The sequence below is a fragment of the Pantherophis guttatus genome, chromosome 7 (assembly GCF_059756535.1).
Source record: "Pantherophis guttatus breed Tessera chromosome 7, ASM5975653v1, whole genome shotgun sequence".
In the NCBI taxonomy this organism is placed as follows: Eukaryota; Metazoa; Chordata; class Lepidosauria; order Squamata; family Colubridae; genus Pantherophis; species Pantherophis guttatus.
The window spans coordinates 21,205,540-21,223,145 of record NC_142069.1 but is presented as its reverse complement, the minus strand read 5'-3'; the positions used below and the strand labels follow the sequence as shown (position 1 = coordinate 21,223,145).

At 39.1% G+C, this 17,606-nt stretch overlaps 1 protein-coding gene across 1 annotated transcript in view; it reads left to right on the top strand.

Moving 5' to 3' along the window:
- Positions 1–6,311: 6,311 nt before the first annotated feature.
- Positions 6,312–17,606, top strand: part of DGKI (diacylglycerol kinase iota) — a 309,513-nt gene continuing 298,218 nt past the window's right edge. The window contains exon 1 of the mRNA XM_034403576.2: positions 6,312–6,578. Within this exon, the coding sequence (XP_034259467.1) occupies positions 6,364–6,578 (215 nt within the window). The 5' untranslated portion in view covers positions 6,312–6,363. The remainder of the gene's footprint in view (positions 6,579–17,606) is intronic.

Here is a 17,606-nt window from a genome sequence, read left to right as displayed (position 1 = left end):
CTAAATGTATCACTTAAAAATCCCTTTTCTTAAACTAATCAGTCTGTAGCTAGCTTATTCACCCACTGTCTTAGAAATTTACCATACACAACAATTCTTGATATCTTTAATTCACTGCCCACACTACTTAAAAATATATAAATATATATATATTCCATTATATCTAAATAAAAAAAGAAAAGACAATAACTTTAAATTTATAGTCCATATAATATCTTCTTGAAGTCTTTCCACTGGATTGTTAAAACCAACATCCATAATAGGGTGACATAGCTTGCGGATGCAACAGTTTATTCAAGATCTCCAATCATATCTGCCCCCATCAGTAGTAAACATCTTCTTATATATATAAAAGTAAAAACAACCACCCGAGTGACATTATAATTGTATTCCGTATAATAATAATTGTGGGTTTCATCAGGATTATTAATTTCCATCATCGTATTGGGTAACAACCCGATCTTCTGCATGTCCCAATGTGATTCTCTTGCCTTATAATTCAAGATAATTATAATATATTTATCAACACAAAAAGAAGTTTCAAAGTAGATAATTCAAAACCATCAATTTGAGGCTCTTTCCATGTCCCAAAATTACGGCAATGCAGAGATCTGCCACTATCCTCAGGATGATATTGACCAATATGTCGCCTCCTCTATGTTTTCACATAATCATTCATATTTTAAAATCACTGGCTTCACTGTTGCTTGGGTTAGAAATTTCTATTTTTGTACAACCTATTTCTTTTTTTGTTTTCTTTTTGTGGGTTTGACCTCCATCCTAATTTTTTGTGTCTCGCATTTCTTTTTTATCCCTTGTATATCCTCTAATTGGTTTCCATGCTTGTCCTTGCCTTGATAAGTCATCACATTAAAATCAGATGGCACTTCTCTCAAATTTGTAGATAATCCAGCTGGGGTATCCGATAAATCCAAAGGCAATTTATCTGGTACAGTCTCTGTCTTTAGTTCCAACTCCTTCTGCTTATCCTGTATTATATCTGAAGACGTTAAATTCATTTTCAACCTATTTTGATAAAATTCTTCCGCCCTTTCAACAGTATTTAACTGGTATCTTTCTCCTTGATATCTCAATATAATACCAACTGGGACGTCCCACCGGAATTGAATATTTCTCCTTTTTAACTCAGACACCAGAAAGCCAAATTTCTTCCTTTCCATTAGTATCTTAGGTGGGAGTTCCTTGTAAATCCAAATCTTTCTTCCATACAATTGCAAATTAGAATTGAAGGAATTTTGCACAATTTTATTCCTAATTTCTTTATCTGAAAAATAGATTACCACATCTCTAGGCAATTGCCTTTGCTTGGCAATCCAAGAGTTTATTCGATAAGCTCTGTCAATCCTACAAAACACTTCCTCAGGTTGAATCTTTAAAATCCCAGCTAGAAATTCAGAAGATATTTTCCTTAAGTCCTCTCTGTTATTTTCCTGCAAACCTCTAAGTCTTATTGCATATTCTGTGAAATTATATTGTATCTTTAGAACCTCTTTTTGAATCCTCTGTTCCAGATATTCTACATTACCAGACTTTTGGTCAGCATCCATTTTAAATTTTTCTTCTGAACTATAATCCTGAATATTTAACAAATCATTTTCAATTTTTTGAATTCTATTGTCCAATTTATCTTGAATTTCATCCATTTTTGACTCTAGTAAATTAGTATTTGTATCCAACCGAATCATGAATTCTGGCAATTTTAAAATTTTTTGCTGCAAAAAGTCAAACTTGGATTTCACCAATTCCTTAATTTCCTGCTTAAATTTTTCAAGTTGCTGATTCACAATCTCATCCCTTCTTTCAATCTCCTCTAAGAGAAATTCTATTATATTAAAATCAGGTTTCTGGGACTGAAGAGTTAAAACATGTTGCTTTAAATTCTTAGTGGGGGAATCCCCCCCACCTATTTGTTTGTCTGACTTCACAAGCCTCAGTGCCATGTTTCCGCCTAAGCAGGCTTTGTTAGAAGAAGAAAAAAAAAACAAGACAAAAGACTTCCAGCCAGCAACACTCAAGCCTCCAGGGAAAAAAGAGAAAAACAAAAACAGGAGCGGAGTTTTGTCTACAAATGTAGCCAGTGGTATTTATTCCGCTACATTGTAATAATAAAAAACGGAAGAACTTTCCCTCTCAAACTCTTCTCCAGCCACGGCAGACGCCATTTTAAAAAGAAACTTTTTTCCTCTTTCTCTTCCTCTATTCTCTTAAGTAATTTTTAAAAGATAAGTAAAATACTTGCGCTTCAGTATTACAGGTCCAGCTCACATTTTCTTTGAGTAATCTGTCAAATTCGCAAGCTTGCTTTTGACGCCTGGCTCTGCATTAGCAGAGGTCTCCCAAAGCCCGGAGCAACGGCTGGGGATATGGGGCATCTCATCCGCTCCATCCCAAAAGTAAAAGAAAAACTTTTGGGACTCTGCAGAGAGTTCTACCCACCCCTGCCGGCTCTATCTCCGTTTCCTCATGGGAACGGAGTTTTTTCGAGCCGCCGTTCCGTTGTGAAGGCGGCTTTAACAGGCAGTGGAAGCTGACGATCCCAAAGGAACGTCTGGCGGCGGCCAGCAGCAAACAGGAAGTCGTACTTTATGATTCTTGATGAACGTATCTTTTCTTTTATGTACACTGAGAGCATATGCACCAAGACAAATTCCTTGGGTATCCAATCATACTAAGCCAATAAAAAATTCTATGTTATTCTATTCAATATCTATATTTGTTAGCCAGAAGCCATGTTTTTATTGTAACGAAAGCATTTGTCCAGGGGAAGAGGCCAGAAGTACGCTACACATATTAATGTGCTGTTAGCAAAATGGTGCTTGTTTTCCTTTAGCTGTTATGGAACTTTATAATTACTCATACCCTGTAATTATTCACTCTTTATGAAGGCTTCCTTTTACCTCTGGGTATTGGCAGGATTTAACTTTTAGATGGAGAAGATAGCTTCCAAGAAACAGCAATGAATGGAGAATTTAAATGCAATCAGAAACACTGCTACATTTGCATATGCATAATTGTGTAGAATGATGCAGAGATCTTGGTTCATAGCAGAAGACACTACATCTGCAGGACTCTCTATTGTGGCTTACCTTTCCTTAAAGCCACAATGCACATAAATTCCTTATATTTTTGAAAAAAATATTAAATTTAATTTTCAATATCTGTATACTTCCTTCAAATGAGAGGATCTTTTGACCAGATACCTAGAATAAGAAGCTACCAGTAACATCTGACCAGCACTTCAGCACAGTGGTGGAATTCAATTTTTTTTACTACCGGTTCTGTGGGTGTGGCTTGGTGGGCATGGCAGGGGAAGGATACTGCAAAATCTCCATTCCCATCCCACTCTGGGGCAAGCCAGAGGTAGAATTTGCTGGTTCTCTGAATTACTCAAAATTTCTGCTACCAGAATCTGTCAGAACCTGCTGAAGCGCCCCTGCTTCAGCATAACTATAAAATGGCATAGTCCTGTATTGTGGAAAGTCCATGTCTACATTGTTTATTTTCAATGTTATGAAGAAATAGGTTTATATGGTTCAGGAATATTCATCTTCCTAACTGGAAGTCACATAATAGGCCCTATAAAATAATAATTAAAAAAAATACAACAGTTAGTTGAAGAATATTAGGATTAATTTATTTGACTTTTAAGCCAACTTTTAAGAACCCTCAAGGGAATATCTAAGATAAAATCACAAACAGCAAAAGCTTTAATAATAAACACAGCAATAACATTAAATAAAATCTGATTCACTAAAATGTCCAAAATCCCCATATATTTACTGGCAAAAATCACTATCAGTTCCAGAAAACTGCTCATGAAAATAAATTATTTTTAAAGGTTTTTTCAACAAACTGCAATGCAAGGCATTTGATTTCTGCTTGCTCATCCAAGGATTGGTTTTGTTAATGTGAAAGTATTGAAGAGTTGATCAAATATTTTCATAATGACCTAAAGTACACTAGTAAACAACAATTAGGAACATTTCCTAAACAAGTGAGCTTTTGAATTGCCTATAAATATTCTTAAAATAGAGAATGACCAGTCTGTCTGTAGAAGACAGACTTAAGCATACCTGACCTCTGACACATTTTTATAAAAGATAATGAAATGCCACTGTGTATTTGGTGACTGAATAAACAAGTATCTCTCACTTTGATATATTTGAAGCTGTAATTGAAAGATTATGAAAGGACATTTCAGTGCTCTGAATCCTATCCATCATACTTTCCCTCTCTTATTTCTTTCAACCATGTCAAGCATAGTCATTTGTATATAATCCATAATTGTTTTATATTACATGTTCAAATATATGAATTTCTGCTTGCTGGCGATCAACTCAAGGCAGCAATGTTTTTATTTAACCCAGGACCCATTAGTAGTTCTTACCACCAAGGAACTCTGGATAACCATCTTCTCCACTTGAATATTGTATAGCAATTAAGTAACATCACAGAGATTTTGCAAATTGTATAGAAGATTTTTTTTAAAAAAATCAGCTTTAATTCCCATGCAGTGGAATTTATGATGCAATTCTGTTGATTTATGGAAAGCTGTTCTGTATATTCCTAAAACAGGGTGTTTAGTTGAGAGGGTAAGGGTACAGGAACCTCCCAAAAGTCATTAAAAGTCAGTCTTATGATAAAAGAACAGAAATGTTTCCTTGATTTCATGACAACCATTGAATGCAACTTATATTTTTTTAAATTAAATCTTAATTGATGTAAGATAATGTCACAATATTCTGATATTCAATATATCAGCCAAAGACAATCCTCAATTTATGACCGCAATTGAAGCCAAAATTTCTGTTAATGAGACATTTGTTAGGCGAGTTTTGCCCCATTTTATGATCTTTCTTGCCACAATTGTTAAAGTGAATCATTGCAGTGATAAGTTAGTAACACAGATGTTAAGTGAATCTGGTTTTCCCATTGAATTTGCTTGTCAGAAGGTTGCAAAAAAGTGATCACTTTTGATCCCGGGGCACAGCAAAGGTCATAAATATGAGCCAGTTGCCAAGCATCTGAATTTTGATCACATGATCACGTGATCATGGGGATGCTGCAAAGGTCATAACTGAAAAACAGTTGCAAATCACATTTTTTACTGCCGTTGTAACTTTGAACAGTCACTAAATGCACTGTCGTAAATTGAGGACTACCTGTAGTACATCTTGAGAAAAGTTAGAAGTGCATCTGGTGAACCTCAGCTCCTTATATCCTGCTAGACTTCCCTCACCATTCCACTATCCCACCAGTCAAGGGAATATTTTGAAGGAAGAAATTTTGATTCGGTGCTAGTTGAAGAGTGATAAGCAGAAATCATCTTCTCCTCCCACCACTAAAAATCTTCCTTGCAAAGTAAAGTTGTTTATGAGTTTTTTTAAAAAAATAATTAATTAAAATATAATGTACCCAATTCATGCACCAACCTCATCATGAGCTAACGGTGGAAAAACCTTCAGCAGATTTTTTTTTCCTCCCCACCATTTCTTAATTTTTAATTTTTCTTTCTTTTTCTTTTTTAATTTGATTTATATGCCGCCCTTCTCCAGAGACTCAGGGCGGCTTACAATGCGTTAAGCAATAGCCTTCATACTTTTGTATATTTATACAAAGTCATCTTATTGCCCCCACAAACTGAGTCCTCAATTTACCTACCTTTCTTTCATCTTTTTAAATTTTTCTCCAGCTCAGGTATTTCCAAATCACCTTCCTGTGCCCCACTTACAATTTTTTAAAAAAACTGCTGATTATTATTTTTTTTTAGACCCTGCTAATATGCTGAAGCAACTTATACCTGTCCCCTCTCCAAACACAGGACTGTCACAGTGTCCTACACAACTTCCATCTGGCTGCAGAACACTAGAGGTGTGTGTGTGTGTGTGTGTGTGTGTGTGTGTGTGTGTGTGTGTGTGTGTGTGAGGGGAAGGCCTGTCCTGGTCCCGTCTCACTTACCACTTTCCACAGAGGGGGCTTCTAGCCAGACCCAAAGGTGTAGCTGCTAGTTGCTCTTCTCTGAAAGGAGGGCGTGGCGGGAGGAGCAGCGAGAGGGGAGGAGGCGCTGATTGGCCAGAGGGTGGGAGGTAGGGAATTTCCCACAATGCCCCGCTGCAGCCAGTGCAGCCGCCGATGGATGCTGCGGGAAGGTGCTGCCATTTGCAGCCGCTTGGACCAGCGGCTCGACGAAGGGGCTCCATTCTGGCTGCGACGGAAGCAGCTTGCCCGCCGCCCTGCCTCTGTCCCCGGCTCAAGCCGATCTCCTGAGCTGGTAGTTCCCGTCGCTTTTTCCTCTCCGCCGGCTGCTGCTGCTGCTGCTGCTGCTGTCCTTTCAGCACCGCGATGAACCCAGCTTCAGCAGCCGGGGAGGAGAAAGGGGCTGCAGGAGGCAGCGGTCCTGGCGGCAGCACGTGCCGTGGGGCCGAAGGCGGAGGGGACCCTCGCAGTGCTACCTCCCCGGCGGCCGACCCAGAGGAGCCTGGACTAACCGGTCAGAAGGAGGACTCTCTGGAAGAGAAGCTGAAGAGTTTAACCTTCAGGAAACAGGTGTCTTACAGGTGGGTGAAGAAAGCGAAAAAGGGGGAGCGTTGGTTTTCTGGGTGGGCTTTGGCTCACCTGGGGAAGTGGGGGTGCCTGCTTTTTTTTCCCCTGCCCCATAATCAGCATGGGGCAGAAGTTCTTTGGGGAGATCGCTCACCTGTACCTCCCGGGTGACGTGGCTTTGCCTATTCCCCACCGTCTCTTTTACTGAAGTGCAATAAGAAGCATCTTCTCTCACCCCCCCACTCCTACTGCTGTTTCAATTGGGATGGGGTGATGTCCTCACCACCTTTACTTCCAGCCTGCCTGCGATGGGAAAAACCAGCGAAGGAGATAACTCTCACTTTGGATTCAAACTAAGAACGTGGTTTTTTTTTTTGGGGGGGGGGGGAGAATGAGAAGAAAAAGGAATTCAAATAATGCATTCCCCTTCTTTGACAGCCAGGACTTCTGTTTTTTGAGAATATGAATAATTAACTTGGACGATTATCCGGGTTGCTTTTCATGGGGCGGGGAGGGTGTTTTAAAGAAATCTGACCATTTCCCCTTCCCCTTCTAGTCAACAACCACATCAAGGTGTGTTTGCCCTGAGAGATATCCTACAACTAAAACCAGTTTATTAAGAACAGAACGTGATGTGTAATGTATGTTTCTGTGTATATAGGCATTATGCTTCCAATCAGGAAAACAGCTGTTACCCCAGATCTTGTATTTCCCTTTTGTTTCATATGAAAGTGAGACGATTGATAATAACGCTATTTAAAGTAGCATTTGCAAAGGAGTTGGCATTCCTTTACACAGACCTATCCTTGGTGGAGAGCGTTAGGCATTTGATTCTGATAATGTGCGATGCCATCACGATTCTTGATAGAAGAGTGCAAGCACATACGTTTGTGAGAGACTGATCCATCATGGGAAACACGTAATATACTCGGTAGCTCCGAAGGAGTTAACGTTGCACAGAAAGGTAATTTTGTATGCCTTGAAAATGCAATGTGACCTATAGGCTTTGGGAGTTACACTGTCAGAATAAAATTGCAACCCACGTCAGAGATGAGGCTGAGGATAGCATCTCCTTTACCAATTCAACTTGCGTGCAAAAAAATAAACCCTGATCTTGTTTATGATCCTTCTTCAAACAAGCAAAGCTTCAGGGGAAAATTGTCTATATATATAGACTTTAGGATTAGTCGGGGGGCGGGGGAAGTTCAGCTTGCCCAGGAAATCTTGTTATTTTGAAGCCCTGATGCTTGAACTAAAAAGAAGAAAATAAACTGAAACAAATATTGCTTTATTGGCATGGGGAGCTGGTGCAGTATTTCCCTGGAAAAACACTTATTTTGGGTAGCGCTGATGACTATTGAAGGCTTCAGGAGTCTTCCAAAGAACAAGTGTTCATGTTCATTTTCAGCATCCCGGTGAATCATTATGTAAGTTTCAGTGTAAATTCAATTGATAGCTACATTGCGTTATCTACATCTAATGTTTAGCAACTGAAGAGGCAGCTGAATCAGAGGTCAGCTCAATTCAATTACCTGGTAAAATGCATGATTGTGTGCATTTTTAAATTGTTTGCTCGTGTTCTCTAGTAAGCTACTAGATTCCAACTTCTGTCTGCAAATGATTAAAAATTAGATCTGTGTCGATTGCAAGGCCAGCTTGGAGAGTCAAATAAGCAGCTTCTGAAAGCTATGGTTGAAACTCACCTCTCTGGTTCTCTGTAGCCAGGTTCTTCCAGACAGACAGACAGACAGGCAGGCAGGCAGGCAGGCATCCTGAAATTGCCTTGATTTCAAAAGGAGATTTTAGAGAAGTCTTGTTACTGTTACCTTGTGTTTGTGAGTTTCATGTGGGTTTTTTAAAAAAACAACTTTGCTATCCTCCCCCACCCCACCCCTGACCCCCCCAAAAAAAGATTTGAGCAGAGAAAAAGAAAATAATTCAACAATCTTTTTGGATTGTGTGCTGGAAACTCCCTCTCTCTTGTCCAGAAAATGTTCCTTTATGGATATATATCCACTTGTTCATGGGGAAATAATAACTATAATTCTTGATAGCTCCTGTTCATCCATACAACTGAAAAACTAAATGGAATGCATAGGGATACAAGGTAAACAGGCTCAAAATAGCTTCAAGTTAGAGAATTAATTCACAGGAGCACAAAAATTGTATGAAAGCGATATGAGTGAAATTAAGACAAAAGAAGCAACAGCAAATCAACTCAAACCACCATCATTCTAACTTTTTATCTGGACATCAGAGCTTTATTAATGTAAAGAAGGAAAACAGGGAGCAAAACAAACACTCTTATTGAAATCAATGAAATGATATCCTTCACATAAACAATCTCCTATTTTGGTATTTTGCATACCTGTTGGCTTATGATACACACAACTCCTATCTGTTTTTATTTTATTTCACTTTATTCTTTCCAATCCTTGCAAATTCTGCTTAGTTGCAAAGATTATTTGCTCAATGGATTACAAACGGGACACTTGCATAGGAAACAATAGCAACAGTTAGCTGTTTGGGTACAATAGTTTCTCACTGCTGGAAAATGCTGAAACCTAGAGAAAGTATTTTGAAGTTTGGATGGTTGTCATTCCAATCAGATTTTGTTCTGTGTCCAGAGGTGTAAAAAACAAATTTCTAAAGCAGCTTGGAAAGTCTCACAGAGCTTTTGGAACTATAGCATCCCCAGCAACGTGGCTCCATGTACATCATGGGCTATTTCTTTTGACTTTGTAAAAAAAAAAGACCCAACAGTTTCACTTAATGAGCACAAAATCCAGAGTGATTAATTCTCAACTGAGTGACCATCACCTCAGAAGATTTCTATTGCTTGCCTGCTGCTCTGCTCCACTCTGCTTCTTTCTTTCTTCTTTAATAATTACCATGAAGATCAATGGCAGACTTTCTTGCAGTAATGAATTGAAAGGAAAGATGTCAACAGGTAGCTTTGGTATTCCAGGTATGGATGCCACGAAACAGCAGAATGCAGATTGCCATGTAGATTGTGAACATTGTGTGAGTGTCTGTAGCCACAGCCTTTAAAGTTTAAATTGAAAGGAGATTCTGTACTCCCTTGCATTTCCAAGCAAGAATAAAGTTTTTGGTAAACACAAAAGGCAAAAGCTAGATTTGGCGTACACATATGAATCTATATCTTTTGTTTGCAATGATCAGGTTTGTCCCCAACTCTTTATCGGCAATCCAGTATGAAGAAAGGGGAAAGGAGGTTTAACCCCCTGTCTTTCTTTGCTCACTGTTCCAACTGCATCCTTCTCCCTAATGATTGCTCTTTGCTGTATTTTTTGGGCATTAGCTATCATTAATAGTCACCTTGCAGTTACTTTGGAAAATGTTGGGGGAGAGAGCCTTGTAATCTGTGATGTGTCATCTAAGCAACCCCACAGTACTAAGAATAGCACAGTTAAGAAGAGAAAGGGGGAAAAAAAAGCCAGAGAAAGAATTATGTTCTATGACCCGTGTTCAAAGAAATGGTCAATTACCTGCTCAATCGGCTTTTCTGAAAGGAATGGGAAGGGATACCATCCAATTCTTTGTGCCAGGCAAGTATATTGGAATACTATTCTCTTTAATATTTAGAATCTTGGCTCAGTTACAACCTGTAGCTTTGTTCTAAAGCTCTGGCTGTACTCAGATGCTTAGATGGAGCTAATCCATTTACTGATGATCCAATCATTTCAATGAAACTCTGCGTAACTCTTATTGGTTTTTTTTTTAAATGGGACTATCTTTTGGATCATAATTATAGCCGTAGAGGCACCAGCAGCACTGCCCAAAGTATCTATCCTGAAATGCCAGGACGGAGAGTTCTTTGCCTTAGTCTTGGCCTTAACTCTGTCGGGCTGAACCAATGGCATGAATGTCTATGGAGATTCTCAGTCATCCAGGTCATGGTTGTCCCTAAGGTGCTTTTTTTTTTCAAGAGGCAACTGGACTTTCTGGTTTTTCTTTGAAGACGTTTTGCTCCTTATGCAAGAAGCTTCTTCAGCTCTGACTGGATGGTGGGGAATGGAAGGATTTATACTCCTTGCAGACAGCTGGTCATTGGCATTCTTTTAGTGGGTCGTTAAGGTCACTTGGAGGTTTATCTATGTCCTCAGGGTCACCTGAGTGATGCAAATTAGAACTGTGGAGCCTTCTTGGAACTGTTGAAAGGACTGTGTTGTAGATTGGAGACAGATGATGTCATAATGATATCATCTATCTTTAGTCTACAACACAGTCCTTTCAACAGTTCCAAGAAGGCTCCACACCAATTTGTACCACTCAGATGACCCTGAGGACACAGATAAATCTCCAGGTGACCTTAACGACCTGCTAAAAGAATGCCAATGATCAGCTGTCTGCAAGGAGTATAAATCCTTCCATTCCTCACATCCAGTCAGAGCTGAAGAAGCTTCTTGGATGAGAAGCTAAACATCTTCAAAGAAAAACCAGAAAGTCCAATTGCCTCTTTAAAAAAAAAACCAGCTTTGGGACAATGGCTTGAATCTCAACTAAGTTTCATCTATGGAAATCAAAAGGTTCCACTGAGGGAGGAGAGAAGGCATTTGATGCTTTAATCATCATCATCATCATTATTGTCATCAGACTCCAAGTGACTGTGGATGGTTTATTTTTTATTTTATTTTGCAGTGGCTCTAGGGCAGTGTTGGCGAACCTTTTTGGCACAGAGTGCCAAAACAGGAGTGCATGGGCGTGAGCAAGGGAGCACCGGAAACTGGAACAGCAGTTCCCAGGCGCACATGTTGAGCTTCTGGTTTCCGGTACGCACATGCACGCCAGTCACCTGGTCTTCCGGTTTCTGGTGTGCGTGTGCGCTTGAAGACTAACTGGCTGGCACACATGTGTGCAGCGGAAACCAGAAGCTTAGCTTCCCAGTGTGTGCATGCGCACCAGGGAGCTGCTCCTCTGGTTCCCAGCACTCACACGCATGCGAAGACTAGCTGGTTGGCACACATATGCATGCTGGAACCTGGAAGAGCAATGGGTGATGGCTGGCGTGTCCAGAGAAATGGCTCTGTGTGCCACTTCCGGCACGCATGCCATAGGTTCACCATCACTGCTCTAGGGGGTCTCCCAGCCCCACAGGGCTGATTTTCAGGGTAAACCAATCTTCATTTGAACAACACTGAGATGACGCAGGCGGTAGAGAGGAACCATTTCTTCACAGCCACTACCGTTCAGATTAAAATTAAAATAGGATTCTTAACTCTGCTCTATTATGTTGTAAATTAATATTTCGCTCATGGTGCAAGCATTGCCTTGAGTCTCCAAAATACAGATGCAGCTTGGGAATAATCACTGACATAAATACAGTCCAAGACGGGATTGCAGATATCTTGCTAATTTACAAGCACCAAGATTCTTAGTCAAACCTTCATTCTTTGACTAAGGAAACACACTGGTCACAGTCTACTGCAAGGATGAAATATGTCCAGAGGACTTTCCCTAGGGCAGCTGACTACAAGCAAGCACAGTAGACAGTCTTAATGTACTGTATACTGACTAGGGTGCCCAGAAGATGGCAGCAAAGCAATACAGAAAACGAACCTTTTGCTGCCGTCCGCTGGTTGTCTGGATTTTTGCATCCCAGAACTGGTAGCCCACAAACTGCTAGATTGTTCAGTTTGAAGCTATTTCTTCTGAGCTGCCACTGCTGTCGTTCCTCTCTAGCAGTGACCTGTGTGCCACTTCCTCAAGCCATCTTCCACTGATGACCAATGTTGGGATGAGACCAGTTTGTCCCCTTGATTGCTTATTCCCTCAGGAAGTGACCTTATAATTTCTTGTTAACTCTATAAGGAAATGTACAAGAAGTGTTGGAAAACTGTCCATCAGCTTTCCGGGGTAGACGGTTAAATTTTCACCTGAGTATGCTGTAAGAAACCTCAAGATAAAAACTCATTAACTATTGATTTGGCCATGCAAATGGAATCATAAATACATGTCCATCTACCCATCAGTATACTTAGTCCAAGATCATAAATTAAAACTTAAGTGCCAAGCAAAAAAGATGTATTGGACCAAATATTCACCGAGGCTCATTGCTGCTTGTTTCTAACAAGATAGCCTCAGTATGAATATTAATTTTAACTGAGGCTAGCGTTCTTAGGATCCTTTCAAGGAAAGAGACAGTTAAGAAGTAGAATACAGTGTTTCCCTGAAAATAAGACCCTGTCTTATATTTTCTGAACCCTGAAATAAGTGCTTGGCCTTATTGCCATGTGCTCAAAAGCCCGATTGGGCTTATTATCAGGGGATGTCTTATTTTGGGGGAAACAGGGTAGCACGCCAACAAAATCCTACAAAGATATTGCCAAAGACATATAACCTTTTTTGGACCAGGAGCTAATACGTAGCTTTTGAGTAACATGCTGTGAGCTGTTCTGAATGGTTTTAAAAATGAAATGAAACCAATGCAATAAATATGACCATTTTCCATACATTTAATAACTATTCTCTTTTAAGATTCAACAGCAGCTTTCGAAGTGGCTCTGAGGGCTACACCAAGAGGGTAGGGTAGGCTTATGAATTCCTGTAGGCAGGGTCAGTTTATGCATTCCTGATTTAGATCAATCCATTTTGGAGACTGATACTATATCCAAACACCCAGGATCTTGATGGATATGCCAGATGAACATATTCTTTCACAATTAAATCTGGCTTTCCAAAGCGGAGTCTGTAGAATGGGCTGAGTCTGGGAGATAAAATAGAACTGTACATACTTCAAAAGCTAAGTAGGGTTGACCTCGATTAGTACTTAAGAGTACTATACAGGAAAATTCAAGGGTGTAAACTAAAATGTGAAAAAATATGGAAGAAAGTAACGGCATGTTAGTTCATACAAGTAGTCCCAATTTACCGTTCAAAGTTACAACATCACTGAAAAAAGTGACTCATGACCATTTTTCACACTTACAACTGTTGCAGCATCCCCATGGTCACATGATAAAAATTCAGATACTTGGCAACTAGTTCATATTTATGACGGTGTCAATGTCCCATGGTTATGTGACCCCCTTTTGAGACCTTCTGACGAGCAAAGTCAATGGAGGAGCAAGATTCACTTCACAACCGTGTGACTAATTTAACAACTGTAGTGATTCACTTAACAAATGTGGCAAGAAAAGTCACTGAATGGGACAAAACTCACTTTACTAATTTCCTATTTAGCAACATAAATTCTGGGATCAATTGTGGTCGTAGGTTGAGGGCTTCTTGTATTTTTGCCAAGGACTATGTGGACTTATTCATGAATGAAGTTTGAAACGCAGCTAACTTTCCTTTATTTCTGAATTATCTCGAACACTACACACCTCCTAATATTACAACGGTCTTTGTTATATGCTAACCGTGGCTTCAAACACTCATTTCACAAACACACCAGGTCCTAGCCAGCTTCCGGAACCTTCCTTCCACTAAATATAGAATAACAGCACAGCATTAAACATCTTCTGAGATTCTAACCCATTTGTTTTGTCTGCTTCTTTGGAAAGCTCCTATTTTCTACCCCTAATAGTGATGTCCCTGTTTGATGTAAAGAGCTCCCTGCTAGTTGGAATAATGGAACCAGGGTGGATAGATTAATCTGACTATGAATACAGCATGGTACGTCTCTGTATTTAGCTCCGTTGTACCACACAATATATTCTTCTGCATTGAAGAGCAAAAGCAGGCCTAGAACTGAATTATATATTTAGATACAGTAAGAAATATGTGTCTATGGGGAGAGGGAAAAATGGCAGCTGTTACTCATCTTCTTTCCCAGTGTGTGGGCATTCATATCTTAGATACAGAAAACATATAGAGCCATTTTTAAATAACAACTTCTTGAGGTTTATTATTAGTTCTGCTTGACTTGCCAACCTGCAGAAGGAAAAAAAAAAGTTTCTTTACCTCATGATTTCTGCATCTTAATTCCTGAAACATACTTATCCCTTAGGGATTTCCCCCTTTCTGGCACTTATACATGCCTCAATCTAAGTACATGTTTTGTTTTTTTGCCCCCAACAGCACTACCAAGATGAAATTCCTCCCACCAATCCCTTCCTGCCCTGCTCATTTATTTACAATTACTAGGTTGAAAAAGGGTGATGCTGTGATGCATTTTCAAATGTAAATAACTCCATCATGTACAGGAAGATCTATTCTATCCGAATTGCTGGCAGAAGCCCGTAAGAACTCTAGAACAATTATTCAAATGTACCTTTATAGCTTTCAAATGGTTGGCTTGGGGCTGCGCTCTGCATGTATTATATATGCCGGCTTTTAGCAAATAACACTCATTTATGTTTACCTGTGGATAGTAAGATGAAAAACTTCCTGGAAAATAGTTTGGGTTCCTGCAAAGGAATTTAATAACTTAAGCAGACCCTGCACTGGCATGAAAATACTAGGAAGAAAAGAAAGAAAAGCGGTAACTGGAAAAAGAAGGGGAAGGAAAGCAGGAAAGGAACAGCAAAAATGTCAGAAAAGAGAATACTTATTTGATTATACGTATTGTAACTGCAGCAAGAATTGTATTTGCGCAAAATTGGAAAGCAGAGAAAATCCCTTTAGAGGGAGAAGTAATTAAGAAAATATTGGAATGTGCAGAAATGAATAGATTAACATTGGTAATTAAAGAAAAGGAAGAATCGGAGTATTTTAAAATATGGGGCAATTATATCAATGGTTAGAGAAGATATATATATATATATATATATATATATATATATATATATATATAAATTTAGATAATTGATGAATTAATATAAACATAAGAAATTTGGGAAGAATGATGTAACAATCTAAATGAAAATACAAAGGTATGATAGAAATATAATATGAAAATGATGGAGGAGGGAGTAAAAGACACAAAATATGTACTCAGATGAAACACTGAATGATTGAGGATGCATTGTTTGTTTGTATGTTTGTTTGTTTAAAAAAAATAAAAAACTTTGTTTTTTAAAAAAGAAAGAAAAATGTCAGAAAAAAGAAAATCTTCTCCCTTTTTGTCACAACTTAACATAAGGAAGGGCTTAGCAGGTTCTATTAGCACAGCGGTCCCCAACCTTTGCAACTTGGCGGTCTGGAGTGGGGAGGGGAGAGGGAAGCTGGGCCACGCGAGCAGCAGAGACTTGCGCGCAAGGCGGGCCAGCACATACCAGTTGAGAGAATGTGCATGCAGCTCAACTTGTGCAAGTTGAGTTGTGTGTGTGTGCACTTGTGCCAGTCTGCTGCTCACACAAGTTGAGCTGTGCGCACACATGTGCATGCCCACCTGCCGCTTGTGTGACCCAGTTTCAAATAAGCCACAACCTGGTAGCGTGTCACTGCCTGGGGGTTGTATTAGCAGTTTCTAAATAGAATTAAATAGACTAGAATTCTTTATTGTGTATTAAAACTCTTAAGCTTAAATGTTGTTTACATTACATTTATTTTGTGATTAGTAAACATACAAATAACTGTTGTACAGCTAAATGACTTTTCCTTGGTAGCCGTAAAAGAATTGATTTTAATGCCAAAATAAATTTGTAGCAAAAAATATAAAGATGACTTAAAATATGAAGGTAGACAACTGCCAGCTCATAAATGGTTTTGAGAAAGTTGAAACTTTCTATTTTTTAAAATAAAATACTGTAAATATGAAAAATGAGATGTGTGTTATAATAGCTCATTAAAAACAAACAAACGAATAAAGGACATATTTACAGTAAAAAAAAAAAAGAATTCTTTATTGTTCAAGTGTGATTAGACACACAAGGAATTTGTCTCCGGTGCATAAGCTCTCAGTGTACATACAACAATAGTGATAGATCATTATTGTAGTCCTAGTAAAGATACATTCATCATCAAACTTTAGATGCAACACTTAATGATAGTCATGGATACTAAACAAGCAATCAACATAAATCAGACTAGGATACTAATAAAACAATTAAAAGTCGTAAGATACAAGCAACAAAGTTATAGTCATAAGAAGGTAAGGTGATAGGTAATAAGAAAGATGAGAATAATGATGGTAATACTGCCTTTCTAGATAGTTTGGCAGTGTTGTGGGAATTAATTGTTTAGCAGAGTGATGGCATGGGGGGAAAACTGTCCTTGTGTTCTAACTCCAAAACATGCTTTGAATGTTGAACCACATGTAACCCTTGATTCACAACAACAAATGGATCCCAGAATGTTGGTTGTAAGTCACTGCAGTGGTAAGATGAAGCATGACATGACCAGACTTGATTTTGCAACCATATTTATTATTATCATAAAACAAGTTACCATGGTTATAAAGTGAATATCTAATGGGTGTTTCTGCTGGAAAATGGCAAAAAAGTCACAAGTCCAGTCATATGATTGCTGTAACAATTATAAATGTAATAGGTTAATTTAATTTAGAAGCTGATTGTCGAGCGCCTGAAATGTGAATATATGACCGTGTTCCTGTGCGTGGCAGTGGTAAACTTTGAAGTAAGTATCTTTTTTGAAGACTGTTGTAACATTGAATGGATGTTAAGCAAGCCTACTTTTACCTCAAATTACCGTCCATAAATACAGCTAACATTACGGCTATCAGATCTGAGCTGCTGGAATCCAGATGACCACCAGATGGCAGAAAAGAGTAAGGGATGGAATGTATCTGCTGCCATCTGGTAGTCATCTGGATTTTTGCAATCCAGTATGGGTAATGTGTTCAGAAATATGGAAATGACCTTGAACAAAATGTATGACAGCCATTCGAAAAGCAGGAACCTAGCTCCGGAAAACATGAAGGAGTTAGAAAGAAACTTAGATAGGTCTACCTTGACTCTCTGTGGTATAAGAGGAACGGAAGGAAACAGGCTTTTCTCAGGCTTTTAAATCTGTTATTATAGACCCGTGATGGCAAACTTATGGCACGTGTGCTGCAGGTGGCACAAGGAGCCATATCTGTGGCATGAAGCGTTGCTCTGGCTCAGCTCCAGCATACATGCATGCGCCGGCCAGCTGATTTTGGGGTCTCCCAAGCCCACTGGAAGTCAGGAAACAGG